The 20,080-nt window shown below is 36.6% G+C and overlaps 2 protein-coding genes and 1 long non-coding RNA gene across 3 annotated transcripts in view; all 3 read right to left on the bottom strand.

Annotated features, from left to right (window-relative positions):
• Positions 1–46: 46 nt before the first annotated feature.
• On the bottom strand, positions 47–6,187 carry LOC116308828 (uncharacterized). Its single transcript, XM_089026063.1, has 3 exons — positions 5,938–6,187; positions 4,314–4,423; positions 47–2,732 (listed from the first exon to the last, which is right to left on the bottom strand). Exon 3 carries the CDS (start codon positions 2,552–2,554, stop codon positions 47–49), a length of 2,508 nt encoding a protein of 835 aa, XP_088882189.1. The 5' UTR covers positions 2,555–2,732; positions 4,314–4,423; positions 5,938–6,187.
• Positions 6,188–14,097: 7,910 nt separating this feature from the next.
• On the bottom strand, positions 14,098–17,128 carry LOC148913363 (uncharacterized). Its single transcript, XR_016119386.1, has 4 exons — positions 16,561–17,128; positions 15,724–15,822; positions 14,893–14,969; positions 14,098–14,810 (listed from the first exon to the last, which is right to left on the bottom strand). It is a non-coding gene; the product is annotated as an uncharacterized LOC148913363 (long non-coding RNA).
• A 198-nt stretch (positions 17,129–17,326) lies between these two features.
• The window catches only part of LOC116308221 (endothelin-converting enzyme 2), a 28,949-nt gene continuing 26,195 nt past the window's right edge, over positions 17,327–20,080 (bottom strand). Inside the window, exons 11-13 of the mRNA XM_089027922.1 lie at positions 19,757–19,811; positions 18,955–19,022; positions 17,327–18,126 (exon numbers count right to left, since the gene is read on the bottom strand). Coding sequence (XP_088884048.1) covers positions 17,981–18,126; positions 18,955–19,022; positions 19,757–19,811 — 269 coding nt within the window. The 3' untranslated portion in view covers positions 17,327–17,980. The remainder of the gene's footprint in view (positions 18,127–18,954; positions 19,023–19,756; positions 19,812–20,080) is intronic.

Here is a 20,080-nt window from a genome sequence, read left to right on the forward strand (position 1 = left end):
TACGCTTTCTTTCTTTACAGCATGAAACAAAGCAGTTTTGCCATCTTTATTGGCAGCATTGCACATCAGCACCACACTCGATTAGTTTTTCGACCATTTTTACGCTTTCTTTCTTTACAGCATAAAGCAAAACAGTGTAGCCATCTTTATTGCTTGCATTAATATCAGCACTACCCTCGATTCCTGTTTCCACTATTTTTTCATTTTCATTCCATACAGCATAAAGCAAAACAGTGTAGCCATCTTTATTGGTAGCATTGACATTAGCACCACACTCGATTAGTTTTTCGACCATTTTTACGCTTTCTTTCTTTACAGCATGAAACAAAGCAGTTTTGCCATCTTTATTGGCAGCATTGACATCAGCACCACACTCGATTAGTTTTTCGACCATTTTTACGCTTTCTTTCTTTACAGCATGAAACAAAGCAGTTTTGCCATCTTTATTGGTAGCATTGACATCAGCACCACACTCGATTAGTTTTTCGACCATTATTACGCTTTCTTTCTTTACAGCATGAAACAAAGCAGTTTTGCCATCTTTATTGGTAGCATTGACATTAGCACCACCCTCGATTAGTTTTTCCACCATTTTTACGCTTTCTTTCTTTACAGCATGAAACAAAGCAGTTTTGCCATCTTTATTGGTAGCATTGACATCAGCACCACACTCGATTAGTTTTTCGACCATTTTTACGCTTTCTTTCTTTACAGCATGAAACAAAGCAGTTTTGCCATCTTTATTGGCAGCATTCACATCAGCACCACACTCGATTAGTTTTTCGACCATTTTTACGCTTTCTTTCTTTACAGCATAAAGCAAAACAGTGTAGCCATCTTTATTGCTTGCATTAATATCAGCACCACCCTCGATTCCTGTTTCCACTATTTTTTCATTTTCATTCCATACAGCATAAAGCAAAACAGTGTAGCCATCTTTATTGGTAGCATTGACATTAGCATCACCCTCGATTAGTTTTTCGACCATTATTACGCTTTCTTTCTTTACAGCATGAAACAAAGCAGTTTTGCCATCTTTATTGGTAGCATTGACATCAGCACCACACTCGATTAGTTTTTCGACCATTATTACGCTTTCTTTCTTTACAGCATGAAACAAAGCAGTTTTGCCATCTTTATTGGTAGCATTGACATTAGCACCACCCTCGATTAGTTTTTCCACCATTTTTACGCTTTCTTTCTTTACAGCATGAAACAAAGCAGTTTTGCCATCTTTATTGGTAGCATTGACATCAGCACCACACTCGATTAGTTTTTCGACCATCTCTTCACTTTCTCTCTTTACAGCATAAAACAGAGCAGTTTGGCCATATTCATCGGCGGCATTGACATCAGCACCAAACTCAATTAGTTTTTTCACCATCTCCTCACTTTCTTTCTGTACAGCATGAAACAAAAGAGTGTTGCCATCTTTATTGGCTACATTGATATCAGCACCAGACTGGACCAGTTTTTCCACTATTTTTTCATTTTCTTTCTCTAGAGCACAAAACAAAGCAGTTTTGCCATCTTTATTGGTAGCATTGACATCAGCACCACACTCGATTAGTTTTTCGACCATTTTTACGCTTTCTTTGTTTATAGCATGAAACAGAGCAGTTTGGCCATATTCATCAACTGCATTGACGTCAGCACCACACTGGATTAGTTTTTCCACTATTTTATCATTTTCTTTCTTTACTGCATAAAACAAAGGCGTTGCCCCATGTATATTGGTCACATTAATATCAGCACCGGACTGCATTAGTTTTTCCACTATTTTTTCATTTTCTTTCCTTACAGCATGAAACAAAGCTGTTTGGCGATATTCATCGACTGCATTAAGATCAGCACCACACTGGATTAGTGTTTCCACTATTTTATCATTTTCTTTCTTTACAGCATAAAACAAAGGCGTTGCCCCATGTATATTGGTCACATTAATATCAGCACCGGACTGCATTAGCTTTTCGACTATTTTTTCATTTTCTTTCCTTACAGCATAAAACAAAGCGTTTTTTCCATCTTTATTGATTGCATTGACATCAGCACCAGACTGGATTAGTTTTTCGACCATTTTTTTATTTTCTTTCTCTACAGCATAAAACAAAGCAGTTTGTCCATATTCATCGGCAGCATTGACAAAAGCACCACACTCGATTAGTTTTTCCAATATTCTTTCATTATCTTTCTCTACAGCATAAAACAAAGCGTTTTTTCCATCTTTATTGATTGCATTGACATCAGCACCACACTCAATTAGTTTTTTCACCATCTCCTCACTTTCTTTCTGTACAGCATGAAACAAAACAGTGTTGCCATCTTTATTGGCTACATTGATATCAGCACCAGACTGGACCAGTTTTTCCACTATTTTTTCATTTTCTTTCTCTATAGCATAAAACAAAGCAGTTCTGCCACTTTCGTCGGTAACATTGACACCAGCAAAACACTGGATTAGTTTTTCTACCAATCCTTCTTGTCCATTCTCAATAGCGTCAAATAGAGTTTTGTTAAATTCGTCATCACTGCAGTCAGTAATCTCTTCTGCCATATTGCAGTTTTCAAGAATCGGCGGTGACAGTGAGTAATTTTGATATCTTGCTCAGATTTTGTTGATGTGAAGTGATACACGGCACATTTGCATTAGTTGTGAGCACATATTCTTTTCCTTGTCGATGTGATGTTGCACATGTAGTTTGTAGTTCAGATGATAGTACTTGTATTCAAACCTGTCGTCAAACAAAACAACCAGACATTTTCTCATTCATTATATTCATTTCGTAATCATTGTCAAATCCTGCAATCTGATTGGTTAAAGATGATGCACTTTTTCTTCAATTTGCACTATTTTTCTCGACATTCAAATTGAGCCAATCATAAAAGATACATCATAGTGTCAACTTTCTGACCAGTCATATCAATGAAACAAGCTTAAGAAATCCAGAAATCCTGAGTGTTGAACTCGGCACGTTTTTGGTGAAAACAACCGGGGGAAAAAGACGCCTTGGGAAAAACGTTTTTTAAGAGCACTTTTTTTAAACCTTTTTGGAGCACTTTTTAGCGTAAAAAGCAGTAAAAAATATTTTAATAAACCAGCTAAACTGAAATATTTGAACACTGATTCCCTGCTGGCAGAGGCTCCTTTTTTCTCCTTTGTTTTCGGGGAGAGGGAGAAAAATAGAAGCATCTGCCCCAATCCGTGAAATTATTTCATCTAACCGCCGTCCATAAATGTGGACGAAAAAACCGGTTTTGAAATCGTTTTTTTTTAGTTGAACAACTCTACGTATGACAACCGGAAAGTCTGCTGTATTGAGCCCGCAATACTAGTGAGCATATCCTTTTACGATAACTACTGACTATTAATGAGCCCACTCTTTCAAATTTCATTAGTAGCCTAGTAACGCTCACACATGCGCAACAGAAAAGGTGACGGTTGGGGACAGAGTTATGTAAAGCCGTTCCTGCCAAAAGTCATTGAGATTTGACACTATACGTCGAGATGTTCACCGACAAGTTGAATTTTAAAAATGTCTATAGCGTTCCGGACTAGTGGTGTTTAGATCTCGACGAGTTTTCCCTAAATTCTCGACGAGTTTTGTTGTTGCACAGGAAGCGCAAAATTAGTTTCATCTGTAATCAACAGACTTCTTCAGGGAGTTTACAATTGAGTAATATTACAACAGTTTTTATGGACTATTAGTCTATTTTATGGAATATTTACGGGAAATTACAAAACATACAAACGTGTTGTAGCAGGAAAGCAATTTCCTAATTTATGTTGTTTTATACTTTTTGGGGCGCATGGTTAGCGGTACAACGTGTTTGTATGTTTTGTAATTTCCTGTAAATAGTCCATATAAACTGTTGTGATAATACTCGACGTATAGTGTCAACTGAATGACTTTTGGACTTTTTATTCTTTGCGTACATATTTACGGTGTTCAACTTATCTATAGAGAAAAAATATCGCTCTGGGATCCTCACGAATACCCTACATTTCATATTCTGGCTGCGTTACCAGCGTGGTTGGTCCTTGTAGTGTAGTGGTTAACACATCGGACTAGAATACCGAAGACGTGGGTTCGAATCCTGCCAAGGGCATTTGATATTTTTCTCTTATTCTCTCTACTTCATTATATATACACCGAACGCATAATTTATTACTACTATACTATGACTTTTGGCAGTAACGGCTTTCCATACAGAGTCTCCTTTTCCTCGCAAATGAAGATCCAGCAAAAGAAAAAGAAAAGGAGTCTGTCATCAGGAATGAACACTGAATACGAGCATATTAAGTAAACTATTACCATCATTAATCGAGCTGCTTGGCGCCATCTTCCTAGAATATCATCTTATTATAGTGAGGGATACAGCTTTACTCATTCAGAATCTATTAGACTATTACACTTGTGTTACCCTATAAAAACATAAAACAAATACCGTTATTGACTTGCTTGGCTGCTTGCTAGCTCTGTGGTTTTCTTTCGCTGCTTGCGCGCATCCTTACTTGGTTACTTTCTTGCCTTTTTAATTTAAGATGGAACCAAACTAATTCAGAGCGAATTTTGGACAATTTTATTCTCGCTCCCTTCGCAAAACTAGTATGTCAATTTAACTGGATTTTTCATATAATGTGCTTGGATTATCCTAGATTCTTCAAAACGGCTCCAAAATTTTTCTTTAAACTTCCTACATCAATAGACCAGAGCTTTATCTAGATGGTAGTGAAATTTCTACAACTCGTCCTATCCACATTTTGGAGAAAACATTTTTTAAAGAGTGGTGTATCTAAAGAGCTCACCCCGCTAGAAATAACTAATTCAATATCGGTCGACAACAACGCTCTCGGACATTCCACAATGTTCAATGACATTCTCATACTCATTAATAATTCATGAGTAAACCAGCCAATCAATGGCTATTTGGTCACATGATGTTACTTGAAATCTGGTAAAGTGCTGTGAAAGGAATGCATTCAGTCTGGAGTAACTGGAACAAAATTAATTCAGTCCTATGACTGAATTAATTTTGTTCCAGTTACTCCAAGCCGAATAATTAATGAGATGAGAAGTCATTTCAAAGCCTCCAATATCGGACTGGACGGGATTTCAAGTCCGCGCAATTAGTTCCAGTCCTAGGCTGCGCCTCGGACTGGAACTAATTGCTTTGACTTGAAATCCCGTCCAGTACTCATTGTCGGCTTTGAAATATTACTTGAAGATGTCGTTATGCAAATATTCTCCCGAACTTAACTGTGTGGAACGACCGAGAGCTCTTTAGGTACACCTCACTTTAAAAAACGTTTTCTCCAAAATTTGGACAGGACGAGCTGTAGAAATTTCATTACCATCTAGATAAAGCTCTGGTCTATTGATGTAGGAAGTTTAAAGAAAAAACTTGGAGCCGTTTTGAAGAAAACTGCGAAAATGTGATTTTTAGCAAATCTCTCATTTTTGAGGTTTACAACGACATTTAGTAAAAAAACATTTATTCGATGAGTTTTTAGGTTTTGATACTGATTTTTCGTAAGGATCATCCACAATAGTTGGAAATAGATATGTGAAAACTTCAAGGCAATCCATTCAATGGTAATGTTTCTACAGCGCGATGTCTTTTATGCTTCAAATTTTGGATCGAATTTTCAAGTGGCGTCATAACTTTTTTTCTGCCCAAGACTTTCCATCCAAATTTATACACAAGCTGCAATAGTACTAGGTGATAAGATTCTGAAAATTTCAGAAAAATCGTACTTAGGATGAGGAGAAAAAGAACAAAAACTAAAAATAGCACTGAATCCAGGAAATTGTTGTTCTATACTCAAGCCGTTGAACGCCTTGGAATAGATTTAAGCCTTCATTTTGCGTTCATTTTATAATGAAGTTTTCATGATCCTTTCGATTTCATTTCTACACATAAAAACAGACAGCTTACCAAAATAATAGTGGCCTTGATGAGCACTAACTTAGTTCAGTTGCATCAGATTTTGCATCAAGCATAAATTCCTCGAAGTGAAAGTACTCAAGTTGTGTACTTAAGTGAACGCCTTGGAATAGATTTGAGCCTTCGTTTCGCGGTTATAATGGAGTATTCAGGATCTTTTCGATATCGTTTCTACATTGGGACAGACAGTCTTACCAAAGAGTGGTTTTTACGAGCACTAACTTGGTCTAGTTGCATCAGATTTTGCATCAACGCATTAATTCCTCGATGAAGTGAAAGTGCTTAGTTGCAATATCATCTGCCTGACCCAAGCCGCAGCAGACGGCGACACTAGAGAAAAACGTTTGCGCATGCGTGCATTTCAGCACGTTTTCTAAGAATTTTGAAGAGTTTGAGTGAGACAATAAATGTTTGTTTTCTCCAAGTATACAAAAAAGTTCGAGAGTCATACTTTGTCAGACCAAGATACTGTATTAACAAACAGAATATCAAAGAGTAATGATGAAAAGGTAAATTATACACCGTGAAAACACCGACGCAGCTCACACTAGTTTTTAGCTAGTTATATCTTAGAATATCAAAGAGTTGGCCTTAAGTTTCAAGCACGGACACTAAGTTTTGCGTGGCATTTTGTAAAGTCCAATTTATCAGGCATGTTTGAAAGTCACATTTACTTATGTTTTGACTAATTTGCATACGGATTCAGAGCATGCGCAGACGTTTTTCACTCGTGTCGTAGACGGCAATTGTGAAAAAGCGTTATTATGGATGCAGGCAAATGAGATGCAACTGATTCAACAAGCATTGTATCTGTCCGATAGCCTCGCTTGTTTAATTTCTTAGAGATTAAAAAACCTCTTAGAGATTGCTCAATATATTTCTGTTTTCACCCTAAGCCGTATTAAATAAACACCGTAGTTTGGTAGATAGGCAGACAGAAATTAGAGAAAGCATTAAGTGCGTGGCTATCGTATGTATTGATGAAGGACATGCACTGCATTGTGATCATGAAATAGTAACGAAAAAAATAATTTCAAAAAGGGAGAATTAAGCTTATTGATAAATATTGAATATTTTTTCAATATTTTTATGTATTACTTTTTTCTCGTGTTATTACTATCCATATATTCTTTTTTTGTTTTTGCTTGTTTGTTTGTTTGTTTGTTTGTTTGTTTTGAATTTCTTTCCGCTTATTTTATAGTCTCCCAACCCTCTGAACATTCAAACGATACCATGTCAATCAAAGCCCCCCCCCAACCTAATGAATATTGATGAGGTGCCGAGTTTTACAAGTCTTGCTCGCATTACAAAGCCATCTTAACCGGAAATGCGCTATTTGAATCCGAGTTTGCAACGAAAAAATAAATAAATAGCGAGAGACACTTGGAGCAAGTGAAGGTGATGTCTGAAGAGATCGAGTTATGCGCTTCCAATTACGCGCTTTTTAGTAACGCACTCGACCACTCCTAAATTTGACGTTGTTACACAGTGCGCGTAACTCCATGTCACTAAGAAAGTTGTGTGAGTTCGAGTTACGCGGTAGGCGAGTAACTTCACTGCAGAAAGAGATCTTCTGTAGTTCGAGTTACGGGTTACGCTCTAATGAATAAATAATACTCGAACTTTGGAAATTTGCATTAAAATGTTTTCTTTTGCTTCAAACTTATAACAAAAACCTGCAAACCCTATCAAACTCGAATATCGCGTAACTCGAGCTCACACAACTTTCTTGATGACATGGAGTTACGCGCATTACGTCACAACGTCAAATATGGCTGTGGTCGAGCGCGTAACTCGAAAAGCGCATAACTCGAAACGCATAACTTGAAGCGCGTAACTCGATGAATACCCGTCCTCTGTCTGAATGATGATTAAGGTAGTAACGATAACCATAATATTAATGCGTGATAGTGATGACCAAAACGGAGAATCAGGTTAGGGAAATTAATGCTCAAAACTACTTGCGTGTTCTATAGTCAGTCATTAGCATTTATTTCGTAATCTCTTTCCCAGACCCCACGTTCCTTTCTCTCTCCACCGCGATATGATCGTTCGACTATTTTGATAACTTTTAATAATGGCATAATGTTTTCTTTTAGAAAATTCCACCCAAAATAACCAAAGATAAAGAAACCCATCCCAAGAAAGCAGTAACCATAGCAACTGGAGTCTTACAAATCAAGGTCAAAGATCAACCTTCAGCCACGTCACGTGTACCAGCAGTGAAGGTTACTCATGGCCTGCCAACTACTGATAAGGTAAGACAAGACTTTTAATCATAGCCTGCGATGCTTTGTGGTCAGCGGTTGTTGCGAAGAAATAAAACGAAAGAACAACTGCTTGAGGGTTTAATAATAATAATAATAATAATAATAATAGCTTTAATTAATCTTGAATGGCAAATTATCACATAGAAATTTGAAAAACTGAGAGATTACAAAAACATATAGATATAGATATTTAGTAAAAATACACAGGTGATTATAGAAAATCTCGCGCGCTGATTGGTCGAGAAACTCACACTATCACACGATAATCACCTCCAGCGATAATCCAAAATGGCGGCCAGCCGCTTCGTTGCTGTTACCGGAAAAAATGTCTTTTATCTTCTTCTTTTTTTTTTTTATTACCTTTTTTTTCGAAAGAATCACCTTCAGCGAATAATTGTTAAATATAAGTATATACAATAATATACAAAGATTTACATGTGTAAAATTACGATGCGTTTGTCGAATTGTATATTATGTGTATGTGATAATGATATCTAAAGTCAAAGTGATGCGTCCCATTTCCTCTCTTCTCCCACATGCGCGCACTTAACTTATCGGAATAACCGCAGACAGCCAAGATCGCAGGCTATATTTAGGAACTGTTTAATTTCCATAAACTCGGCCTGCCACAGGAACCCCAATTTCAAGATATACAGAGATATAAGAGTTACTTGAAGTGAAGGATTATAGACTTTTGCATAATTCCTTGTGTGACTCAACACAATGGCTTCAAACAGCCAAGTAACACAGGCTATATTTAGGTACTGCTTAATTTCCATAAACTCGGCCTGCCACAGGAACCCCAATTTCAAGATATACAGAGTTACTTGAAGTGAAGGAGTATAGACTTTTGCATAATTCTCTTGAGTGACTCAACACAATGGCTTCAAGTCGATGTTGGAATTGATAAAATATAAGAGTAATATAAATGAAATGTACTCATCAAGTCCGACCTGGACTTGGAACCTTTGTTTCGTCGACACTCAAGTGAATTCGGAAAACGATGCTCGAGTTATAATTCATTAGGTATTGGAATTTCTTCCTATTTAATAAGATGTTTACTATGTTTTATTATTGTTAGACTTTTCACAATATCTTGGATTCCACTGCTCCTGTCTTCAAGAGAGGAAAAGAAAGAGAAACACCCAAGAAGAAAAAACCAAGCCAAATGAAAAGGGTGAACAAAACTTACCCTCCTCCAAACGTAGCACCCTCTCCCCCCTAAGTTTTTACTGAAAAAGGTTAACAAAATGAAGTCAAAACTTACCCTCCCTACCCTCCTTCAAACGTAGCACCCTCTCCCCCCTAAGTTTTTACTGAAAAGGTTAACAAAATGAAGTCAAAACTTACCCTCCCTACCCTCCTTCAAACGTAGCACCCTCTCCCCCCTAAGTTTTTACTGAAAAGGGTTAACAAAATGAAGTCAAAACTTACCCTCCCTACCCTCCTTCAAACGTAGCACCCTCTCCCCCCTAAGTTTTTACTGAAAAAGGTTAACAAAATGAAGTCAAAACTTACCCTCCCTACCCTCTTTCAAACGTAGCATCCTCTCCCCCCTAAGTTTTTACTGAAGTTTAACAAAATAAAGCCAAAACTTAACATCCCTCCCCTCCATTCTTCTACCAAACATAGCACCCTCTCCTCCCCACTAAATTATAGACGTCAGTCCCCCTGGCCTCCCCTTACCTTTAATATATCGTAAAAATACCACTCAATCCCCCTAAGTTGTAGTATATCTGACTCTCATCCACTTTTTTATTTTTTTCCTCCTAAACATTGTTCAAACCCCACTACACCTAAGAACGTAGCAACACGTTCTTTACCCTCCCACCTCCCCCTAGAAACTCTCCCCACTACCTCCCTCTAATAAATCTCGATTATTCTTTCAAGATCATCCTCAGAGAAAGAGAAGAAAAAAGGAAAGCATCAGAAGGAGAAAGAAATCAAGACGAAAATTCTGAATCCCAAAGGTTGGTTAAATTTAAAAGGAAAAAGTTAAATTTTGCCCGTTTTTTCGACCACAGGTATCCCAACTAAAATGTTTAATTCTTTTAATAGTTTGGCTGAAGAGCATCATTCTTCAGAGGAGACGGGCGACGGACACAAATCTGAAGGAAAATGTGAGTTTGTTTTTAATTCAGTTGAACACTATGAGAAAAGGTCTTTTCATAGAAGTTTGGCATGATCACGTGACGGCATCCATATTGGATGGCAAAATCGATAGAATTGTTTTACATGAAAAAAAAATTTACATTTTTCAGAGTTAAAGGAACCTAGTGTTCTGGACCCGGTTGTAAGGAGAGTGTATGGTGCTATCCGATAGATAAATCCTTATTCAGTTGATGCTGTTATCCAATAAATTCATCCACTGGATAAGATTTATCCGTCGGATAGCGCTATTCACCTTTCGTACAACCGGGCCCAGCCATTTTATATCTACACAAAAAATAACCTCTTTCCAATATTTCCTATCATTAGCGTCCAGTGAAGACAATGACTTAACTGTCCTTCAGTCAAAAGATGATGTCATAACCCATCACCATGGAAACGCCGATGATAGTGCCGCTGACCTCAGCAGTGATGTTGATCAGACTGTTGCTCCTTCTGAAGATGACGTCAAGGCTCAGATTCATAGTCGAAGATTCCGAGAGTGAGTTTTATACAGTTCACCTTTCTCTTCTGTCCTCGAAATACAACAGTTTTACATTCGATGCATAACACTATTTTTTATTTTTTATTTTTTAAACATATTTAATCACAAATTTACCCCAAGAGCAAAAAACTCATCGAAGGGGTCTATATATCTATTTACAAAAAACGCTGTTTCTGAATACCACGGACTCATTTGCACAGGCTTAGCCTCGTTTATCAGTCAGCTATTCACAGATACTATTTAAAGTCCTTGGGATTTCAAAAACATTGGTATTGCTCAAGCTGCATATTCTTTACATTAAAGCTGACTTTTGCAAATGATTGTACTTGAATCTATTGCTCAAACCAACATGGACGCTGTGTGAGTAAGGCTTATGGTGAACACCGCTTTCTATTGCTCAAGATGGGTAGTGATAGGTGTAATAATTGTTCGTTTTGTTCTAGGTACTGTGATAACGTGATGGATAAAGAACTCAACAACACTACACTACAACTGCTACAGAAACTGGTCATGTTCCAGGACAGACAGTACCACAGGGATCCCGTCAAGGTAAAAATATCTAAACTTTATTGTTGCAAATGAGTAAAAGACTTTTTGGTGGTGTTTTGGAGGTGTTTTAGAACTTCAACACTTCGTCTTACGAAAAAAAAAGAAATAAAGGTGAACTAGCAACCAATCGCAGCCCGTGCTATGAACGGTAATTAATCCCTCTAAGGTGTCACAGTGCTATGGATTAAAGAATGTTGTGGGTATTTTTTCAGTCCAAAGCTAAGCGACGTTTCGTTGTTGGGTTACGAGAAGTTACCAAGCACCTGAAGCTGAAGAAAATCAAATTGGTTATTATATCACCCAACGTGGAGAGAATTAAGAGTGCAGGTAATGATTGTCATCATCATCATTATGATCATCAACATCATCTGTAATCGTCATTTTGCATCATGAACATCATAGCATCATCAACATCATAATTATCATCACTATCATTTATCATTGTCATGTATCATCATCATGATGTTTCATCATACAATACAATAAAGATCATCATCATCTTCATCATCATGCATCATCATCATATATCATTACCATCACCATCGCTTTCATCAAACAAACACCACCAAAATGAGTATTCTTTTCCAGGATTGTAACAGGTACATTGTACCTTTACTTCCATCCATTATATTTCTTCCCATCTTATTCCACACATATTCCACGATCACTTTTCTTTATTCCACAGGAGGCTTAGATGACACTCTTCATAACATCATTAGTATTGCACATCAGAATGGGGTCCCTGTGGTATTTGCATTGCGACGTCAAGTCCTTGGTCGAGTGTTACACAAAAAGGTCCCTGTTAGTGCCATTGGGGTCTTTTATTACGATGGTGCCGAGGTATGACTTAAGTAAATGATCCTCAAAGATTCACAACTTGCATTCACTCGGGCTATTTATCTAGATACAAATGTTTTATTAATCTTTTACTTCGTTCATATGACAGGATGCCTTGGTAAAGTAATAGTGTACTTTTTTTGCCAGGATGAGCATAAGAAACTCATGGATTTGACAGAAAAGGCAAGGGACGTTTATGCACAAAGATGGGAAACAGCTTATGAAGAACTAGTGGAGAGAATTCAGAAGGAGAGGGCTGTGGAAATGTCACGTGATGTTCAAGAGGAGGGCTCATCATCACGTGATCAGTGTGGGGAGAAGGCAGGTTAGCAACTATTTGATGGTAAAACAATAAAGTAAAAGTTCTGTCGTTTTTTGAGTTCCAAATAATTACCGCTGTGTTCCTTGATTACAGACTCTTTTACTCAGCTTAGCCTCGAGTCAGTGTCTAAACAATTATAATACCAGCGGTAAAGTAAAAAACGTACAACTTCAACAATACAAACACTTTGAAATTCCATGGACCTTCACTGGAGCACGTGAATATTCTAAACAAAATCGAGGCTAACCTTGAGCAACAGAGAACTCAAAACTGGAGTATTCAAAGCTTCAAAATAGCTTGAAAAGCTACCATTGAAAATTATCTTGAGAAGAGAAGATAAAGGGAAAATACAAAAGATATTGTACAAATTCCATCAAGAAAAAGTATTATATCTTTAAGTTGTGTTTTTGTTTTGGCCTTGCATCCAAGATAATTTTATATTGACATTTAAATTTAACCAATTTAATTAATTTAATTAATTTAAGTTGATCAAATCTCAAAATACATTGCGATGATATTCATTTTTCATTCATTGAACTATGAAAGATGGAGTATTGGATTTTTTGTCATCCTAACATTTTATTTCTTGCAACTCTTCTACAAACGTATATGAAACTATGAAAGATGGAGTATTGGATTTTTTGTCATCCTAACATTTTATTTTTTGCAACTCTTCTACAAACGTATACTTTAAAAACTGCTTCCATGTTTCAAAAAATGGAGAAACATACCCAAATTCTGTGTTGAAGTAAACCTTCATTTTCAGAAATTCCAAATGAAAGCAAAAATGAAATGAAACAAGAAAATGACAAAGTATCTAAAGATAGCTACTGTGGAGAAATGAGAAAAATGGAAGATGATGAAGAATCTGAATGCAATAGAAATCAAGAATATGAATGTGAAATCTTAGAAGAAGATAGCCCAGAAGAAAAATGGAAAGATAAAGAATATGAATGCATAAGAAATGAAGAGAATGAATGGCAAAGAAAAGGAGAAATAAAAGATGAAATCTTGGAAGAAGATGGCCCAGAAGAAAAATGGAAAGATAAAGAATATGAATGCATAAGAAAAGAAGAGAATGAATGGCAAAGAGAAGGAGAAATAAAAGATGAAATCTTAGAACAAAATGGAAATAGCTCAGAAGAAAGTGAAGATAAAGATGACTTGGAAATAGAAAACATTGGTAGTGACAAAATGGAACTAGATGAAACAAATGAGAAAGAAAATGAATGGGACGTTAAAAATCAGTCTGTTTCCATTGAAAAGGACTTAAGGGTGGAAGAGCTATGATAAGAGATCGATCTGCTTTGACGTCATGCATTTCTAACTCACGAGACTTCATAAATGATGTATTACCAAGAGTGAATGTAATTAGTAGGCTGGTAGACCTCATTCGTATTGGTGCAATGTTTGTCCGTTGTAGACTACGTGTCATTCTCTAGAGTATCATTTCTTTGTTTAAAGACTTCATACGAGGAGACACATGAATATGGATACAACTAAAACAAAGCAGCTAGACATGTTTGGAAGACCATGGTCATTTTATTCAATCAGCTTCTGTTTATTATTATATAATATTATAATAGAATATTATTATCATTTTTTTTTTTTTTTTATACGGTTGGTACGTTGACAATGGACAACTTCAACAACGTGGCGGCGAAATTTGACGACGTGGCGGCCATCTTGAATGGCAAGGCATTATGGCTCGTCACCCAGGGGACAAAGCAAAACGAAAGATGCTGAAATGACGACCCCATGATATTTGAGAAATTTCCTCAGTTGTGGAACTGTCGACCGTTATTATTTTTTTAATTCATCTCTTATCAAATTGTCTTGTGGTAACACACCTTTTCTGAATTCGCTTGGATGACCACGAAACAATGGTTGGAAGTCGAGACTGAACTTGGTTCTTTTATTCATCAAGTTAAACCATCACCTCGACTTGAAACCTCGTGACCAGTCAAGCGAATTCGGGAAAGGTCTACTGTCAATGACACTTGACGTCAATACTTTAACAAAGCTTTAAATATTTCTCCTCTTGACGACCTATAATGCCTTGCGATTCAAGATGGCCGCCACATCGTCAAATTTCGTTTTAACAATAGACTATTAGTGCAATAGTCCTTCTTTGCTCCAGAGATAGCATTTGTTGATTGGATTCATTGGGCTGTTCTTTCTGCACTTGAATGCATTGGCGAACTCACAGGAATTTGCCAACGAACCGACAATCCTGTTAAAAGAATGAGCAATTGATAAAGATACGACGTTGTTTGATCGATGTCAGTTTTCAAATTATCAGCCAATGAACAAACCTAAATTTATCATCTGTTTTACGGAGTTCAATGTTCTGTTTTTTTCGCTGTTCATCGGTAGCGGAACTGCAATATTTCTGCGGTAAAGCAATCAAAATGAGCAAATCATATAGTATTGATATTTACTAGCCCAACGAAGTATACTGATAGTAAAAATAGTATTTGTTGAGAGCGCATGCGCAGTAAAACCATAAAATAAAAACGAAGAAAATCCATCAAAATTGTACAAATTAGTGCAAATTTTTGTAGGTTTACAGTATACTGAGGTCTACTATTTGTTTTATTAGTTTTAATTGACTCCGACGAAGGACTAACGTCCGAAACGTCAGTCTATTATCTTTCGTATTTACGGTGATAAAATTATCTACTCCGACACATTTGTTTCAACTAAAAAACACCGACGCAGTCCAAACTAGTTCCAAAACTAGTCGTTATCTACATATTAGTTTTAGATTTCGCTTATCAGTGACTAGCCTCGTTTACTTCACTTTTTTTGTCCGAGAATTTCACAGAATCCTCATTCATATTGATCGATTATAGTGTGCAACCAAGAAAGAAATAATAGAGAAATAAATAGATAAACAAATAGATAAATAAATAATTAAGTAAATAAATAGAGAGCGTGACGTCACAGCGGCCATGTTAGAATACCAAACCCATGACATTTTCTATTCCCTCTCTTTTAAACAAAAACTGTGCAGGAAATTTCTATCGGTTGGTGAAACAAATATGGTTGCCTTTTTCGCTTGTCACGTGAGTAAACACGTTCCATCGTTTGGTGAAATGAGTAGATCCTGCGAGATGGCAATAGACAAAATACGTGTCACTAACCTGAGCATATCCAATGTAAAACAGCTGCTCATTGGTCAAATTCAGTCCTGGTAGCAGCCATTTCTTAATTGGATTTTGATTTGCCCAGTTGTAATACGCCTGAAAAAAGTACAATTTATTACATGAAATTTTCGCTACACTTTAATTTCGCGTAATTTTGCGATTTTCGCGATTTTCAAAAAATCGCAAAAGTCAGTCGAGTCGGGGTTTTCCCCTGCGTTGGACGCTTGGCTAGTGGCACGAGTTTGAAGCGGTCTACAATCCGCTCGTACCAGGCAGAAAAACCAACACTCGGTCGACTTAGGAGAAAATAGAGAAACTGTTGACAATCTATCCCATTTCAGACCACGTGTCATTTTCTTGAGAATAAGATTCTTTGTTTGCGTAGTATCCATATTCATGTGTCTTGTCATGCGCAACCGTTAAACAAAGAAATGATACTCTAGGGAATGACACGTGGTCTTGAGAATAAGATTCTTTGTTTGAGTTGTATCCATATTTATCTGTCTTCTCATGCGCTACCGTTAAACAAAGAAATGATGCTCTAGGGCCTGACACGTGGTCAGAAATGAAGAAAAAAAAAATTGGCCAAAATCGATATTTTCCTTAAATAACGGGAATTTCTGGATGCTTGGCACAGAAAAGACATTTTCTCGCCCCATGTCTCCACGGCCCTGGCATCTCTGAGGAACAAGTTGCTTGATTTTGTTATTAAATACATTTACTAATAAATATAAAAAATAAAAAATAATTCATAAATTATGAAATAATGATTATTATTATTCAACTATTATTAATTAATGATAAATAATTAAAAATTATGAAATCTACTGGTACCTTTAGTGCTACTTTCAAAGCTCCATTGTCTGCAACATTATATGAAGCTTTAGTTTGTCCAGTCGATCTAATAATACAAGGTCCATCGTGTTAGCCACATAGAGGTTATTACCCTCCTAGTTGTAGTCTCGGGTAAGCAGCCGCTACTCAGGGGAGAGAAAGCGTTGCGTGACGACACTGAGAGCGGCTGTGGGGGAGACTATCCTAGTTGTGTATAACAGCCGGATAATTTTACGAAGCGACCTTATTTTTTCGAGCTCCGCAGGCAAATGAGATGACGTATACACTCAATTAAAGAATCGTTGTCGGGTTCAGAAACATAGAACATAGAATCTGAGACCGAAATGGCACATGGGAAGTACGTTAATTAGATGCATGCTGTGACCGGCGACACGTGACATCATCCACTGTTTTCATACGCGTTTGGCTTTCTAAACCGACTGCGTGAATGGTGTAAATGAATAAATTATAATATATTTATGTCATTTCCCATGTGCCATTTCGGTCTCAGCTTCTATGTTCTATGTTTCTGAACCCGACAATGATTCTTCAATTCAGTGTATTCCAGAATGTGTAACATTTTGCAGTGTAATTTAAGACAAGTGTTCTGAAGTGAAATAACCTAGAAGTGTACAAAAACCATATATTTCAGTTATAAGGATGATTTGCAGATGAAAATAAAGACAGCAATACTTTCCAGAACAGAATTTTTTTATAATAAAATAGTCTTGAATTTACGTCATCTCATTTGCATATTGATATTTGAAATATTTAGAAGACCACATACAAAAATACTGCAACCTTGCTATTACACTGCTCACATATTAGAGATTTTGAGTTTTTTACCGAACAACCAAGTGAATTTCCGTGACGATGAGAAAATTATTTAATAGACCTTTTTCTTTTCGGCTTGGGCGTAATTTTTCTCATTTCAGACTAAGTGTCATTCCGTCGAGAATAAGATTCTTTGTTTGAGTTGTATCCATATTGATGTATGTTCTCGTCTGCAACCATTAAACATTGGTCTGAAAAGTGAAAACATTAATACGCCCAAGCCGGTTCAGCAGCGTAGCAAGAACTTGACCATGGAGTGGCAATGTCCCATTTTCTCGCCAAAACGAACGCGTACGCGTTTTATACATCTTATCGTTGAGTTTCCAGCCAGGACTTGACCATGAAGTGGCAATGGCCCTTTTTCCCGCCAAAACGCACGCGTACGCGTTTTATTCATCTTGACGTTGAGTTTCCCGCCAGGACTTGACATGGAGTGGCAATGGCCCTTTTTCCCGCCAAAACGCACGCGTACGCGTTTTATCTTGACGTTGAGTTTCCCGCTATTACAGGTTTAGTACTACGTTTTTGGGGAGGAGTGGGCGGGGAGAGCGCCGCTCCTCTCGCTACGCCGCGGGCTTGTTTGTATTCAATTAATTCTTACAGGCCATTTCCCTAGAATCTTGTACGCTGAGTATTGCTTAGCGTAGCACTCTTGTCTTTTATCAAATTCTTTAACCGAATTTTTTCCCCATTTGACTTTAGCTTGCAGTCCGTCCTTGTCAAATGTTCTACCTGCGGAAGCACATTATGTCATGATCTATTTGCCATTCCATAATTGATATTGATAATAATAATAATAATAATAATAATAATAATAATAATAGTGATAATAATAATGATGATGATGGTGATGATGATGATGAAGATAATGATGATGATAATAATAATGATAATAATAATGATGATTATGATAATAATAATTATAATAATGATAATAATATTAGAAATGATAATAATAATAACAATAATGATGATAATGATGATGATGATGATAATAATAATGATGATGATAATAATGATAATTATATCAATAATATATATATATGTTTGCCATTATTACTATTTTTTTTAAACTCATATATTATTAGGATTAATTTTTACTAAATAGATTTTATGGTTATACATTAGTAGATATATTTTTATTATAGTATATTTTATTATAGTTTTTCTTTTTCTCTTTTTTTTTTATATTATTATTATTATAAATAGATATATTTTTTATTGTAGGAGATTTAATGATAATAATTTTTAAAAAATTATATCAATAATGATAATAATAATAATAATAATGATAATAATGATGATTATGATAGTAATGACGATAATAATGATAATAATATTAATGATAATAATCATAATTATAATAATGGTAATGTGATGATAATAATTGCATAAACATGGAACTGAGCACGATTCGGAATTGCAATGCATTCTGATGGGGCCTTTACATAAACACAATAGCCTGTTACTCTTCCGGCGCACATGAAAAGCATTGTGTTCATGCAAAGAGCACCCCAAATATGATGCAAATTTAGTTGTAAGAAAAGAGAAAATAATTACCAATATTGTCGAAGGCATACAAAATGTTTTTGCTCGTGATTGAACCCAGGCTGCCCAAGTTAAAAGCTCTGTGAGTAAATACAGGATAACTCTTATTCGTTATAAAACAACTGCTATAAATCTCGCGTTCTGATTGGTTGTGAGCGCGTGCTTTATGAGAGCGCACAGCACGCGCGCGCACTTTCAGTTGCGTCATTCCTATCAAAAATAACGGTTATTTTTAATCGTATTTTATAAAAGAAATAAAAAACCTGCTTGCTGTGCTGTGTGCAGTTATAAAGCACTTGGGGATTGGCAGAACACTCTCCTAACACTTTTCTCGTGTTCTGCCAACCCCTGCGTGCTTTATAACTGCACACAGCACGCGCGCGCGTTTTCTATTTTCTTCATTAGATAATTGGCCTTGGCCTCTTAGGGGTAGAAACCAACGTTGCAATGCCAACCAAAAGAGCACGCCAGACTGGGTCTTGTTTACGCGTTTTCGGCTGTCATTCATATTTCGACGACATCTTGAATGTTTACGCGGTTTTCCCCATTGGCGTACGATCGAAAACGCGGGACACAAAAAACGTGATCCGAAAATCGTTAAGAAAAGCCCACTTCGGTCCTCGTTTTTCGTAACGTGCTCAGGCCTCCAGCGTTCGTGACCCGTGCCTTCGATACACAAATGGAGAAACCGCATATAAATATCCAAGATGGCGTCGATCGTAAAATGACAGCAAGAAACGTGTGAACAACCTAGACAAGACCCAAGAAGGAACGTGAAGGAATCAAGATGGCGAACCATTTAGGGTTATCTTACCTTAGGTATTCGTTAGTAAATAACACTGGACGCTGAAGAATGGCTGCTGGAATAGCTGTATTCGACAAAAACAAGACTAGAATCAGTGAATATTCATTCCAATGTCAATTATCCACTTTAGAAACCAGTTGAGGACTGGGAACGAGTTTTAGATTTATCCCAGTTAAAAAATAAACACCATAACAAGAAAGAGTACATCGTAATTAGTAAATTTCTGGAGTTAAAAGATTTTGGGTTTCATACCTTTTGTGCAGTGACTCTCAGCATCATTAAGGCATGGCTCTCAGATGAAAAACTGTTTGGCTATATCATAGCCAGTTTTCT

The sequence above is a fragment of the Actinia tenebrosa genome, unplaced genomic scaffold (genome assembly GCF_029948245.1).
Source record: "Actinia tenebrosa isolate PJP-AT-01 unplaced genomic scaffold, QUT_ActTen_1.0 PGA_scaffold0__85_contigs__length_37466705, whole genome shotgun sequence".
In the NCBI taxonomy this organism is placed as follows: Eukaryota; Metazoa; Cnidaria; class Anthozoa; order Actiniaria; family Actiniidae; genus Actinia; species Actinia tenebrosa.

Bases quoted from the DNA above. Each gene is read 5' to 3' on its own strand.
- LOC116308828 (XM_089026063.1), bottom strand. From the start codon at position 2,554: ATGGCAGAAGAGATTACTGACTGCAGTGATGACGAATTTAACAAAACT.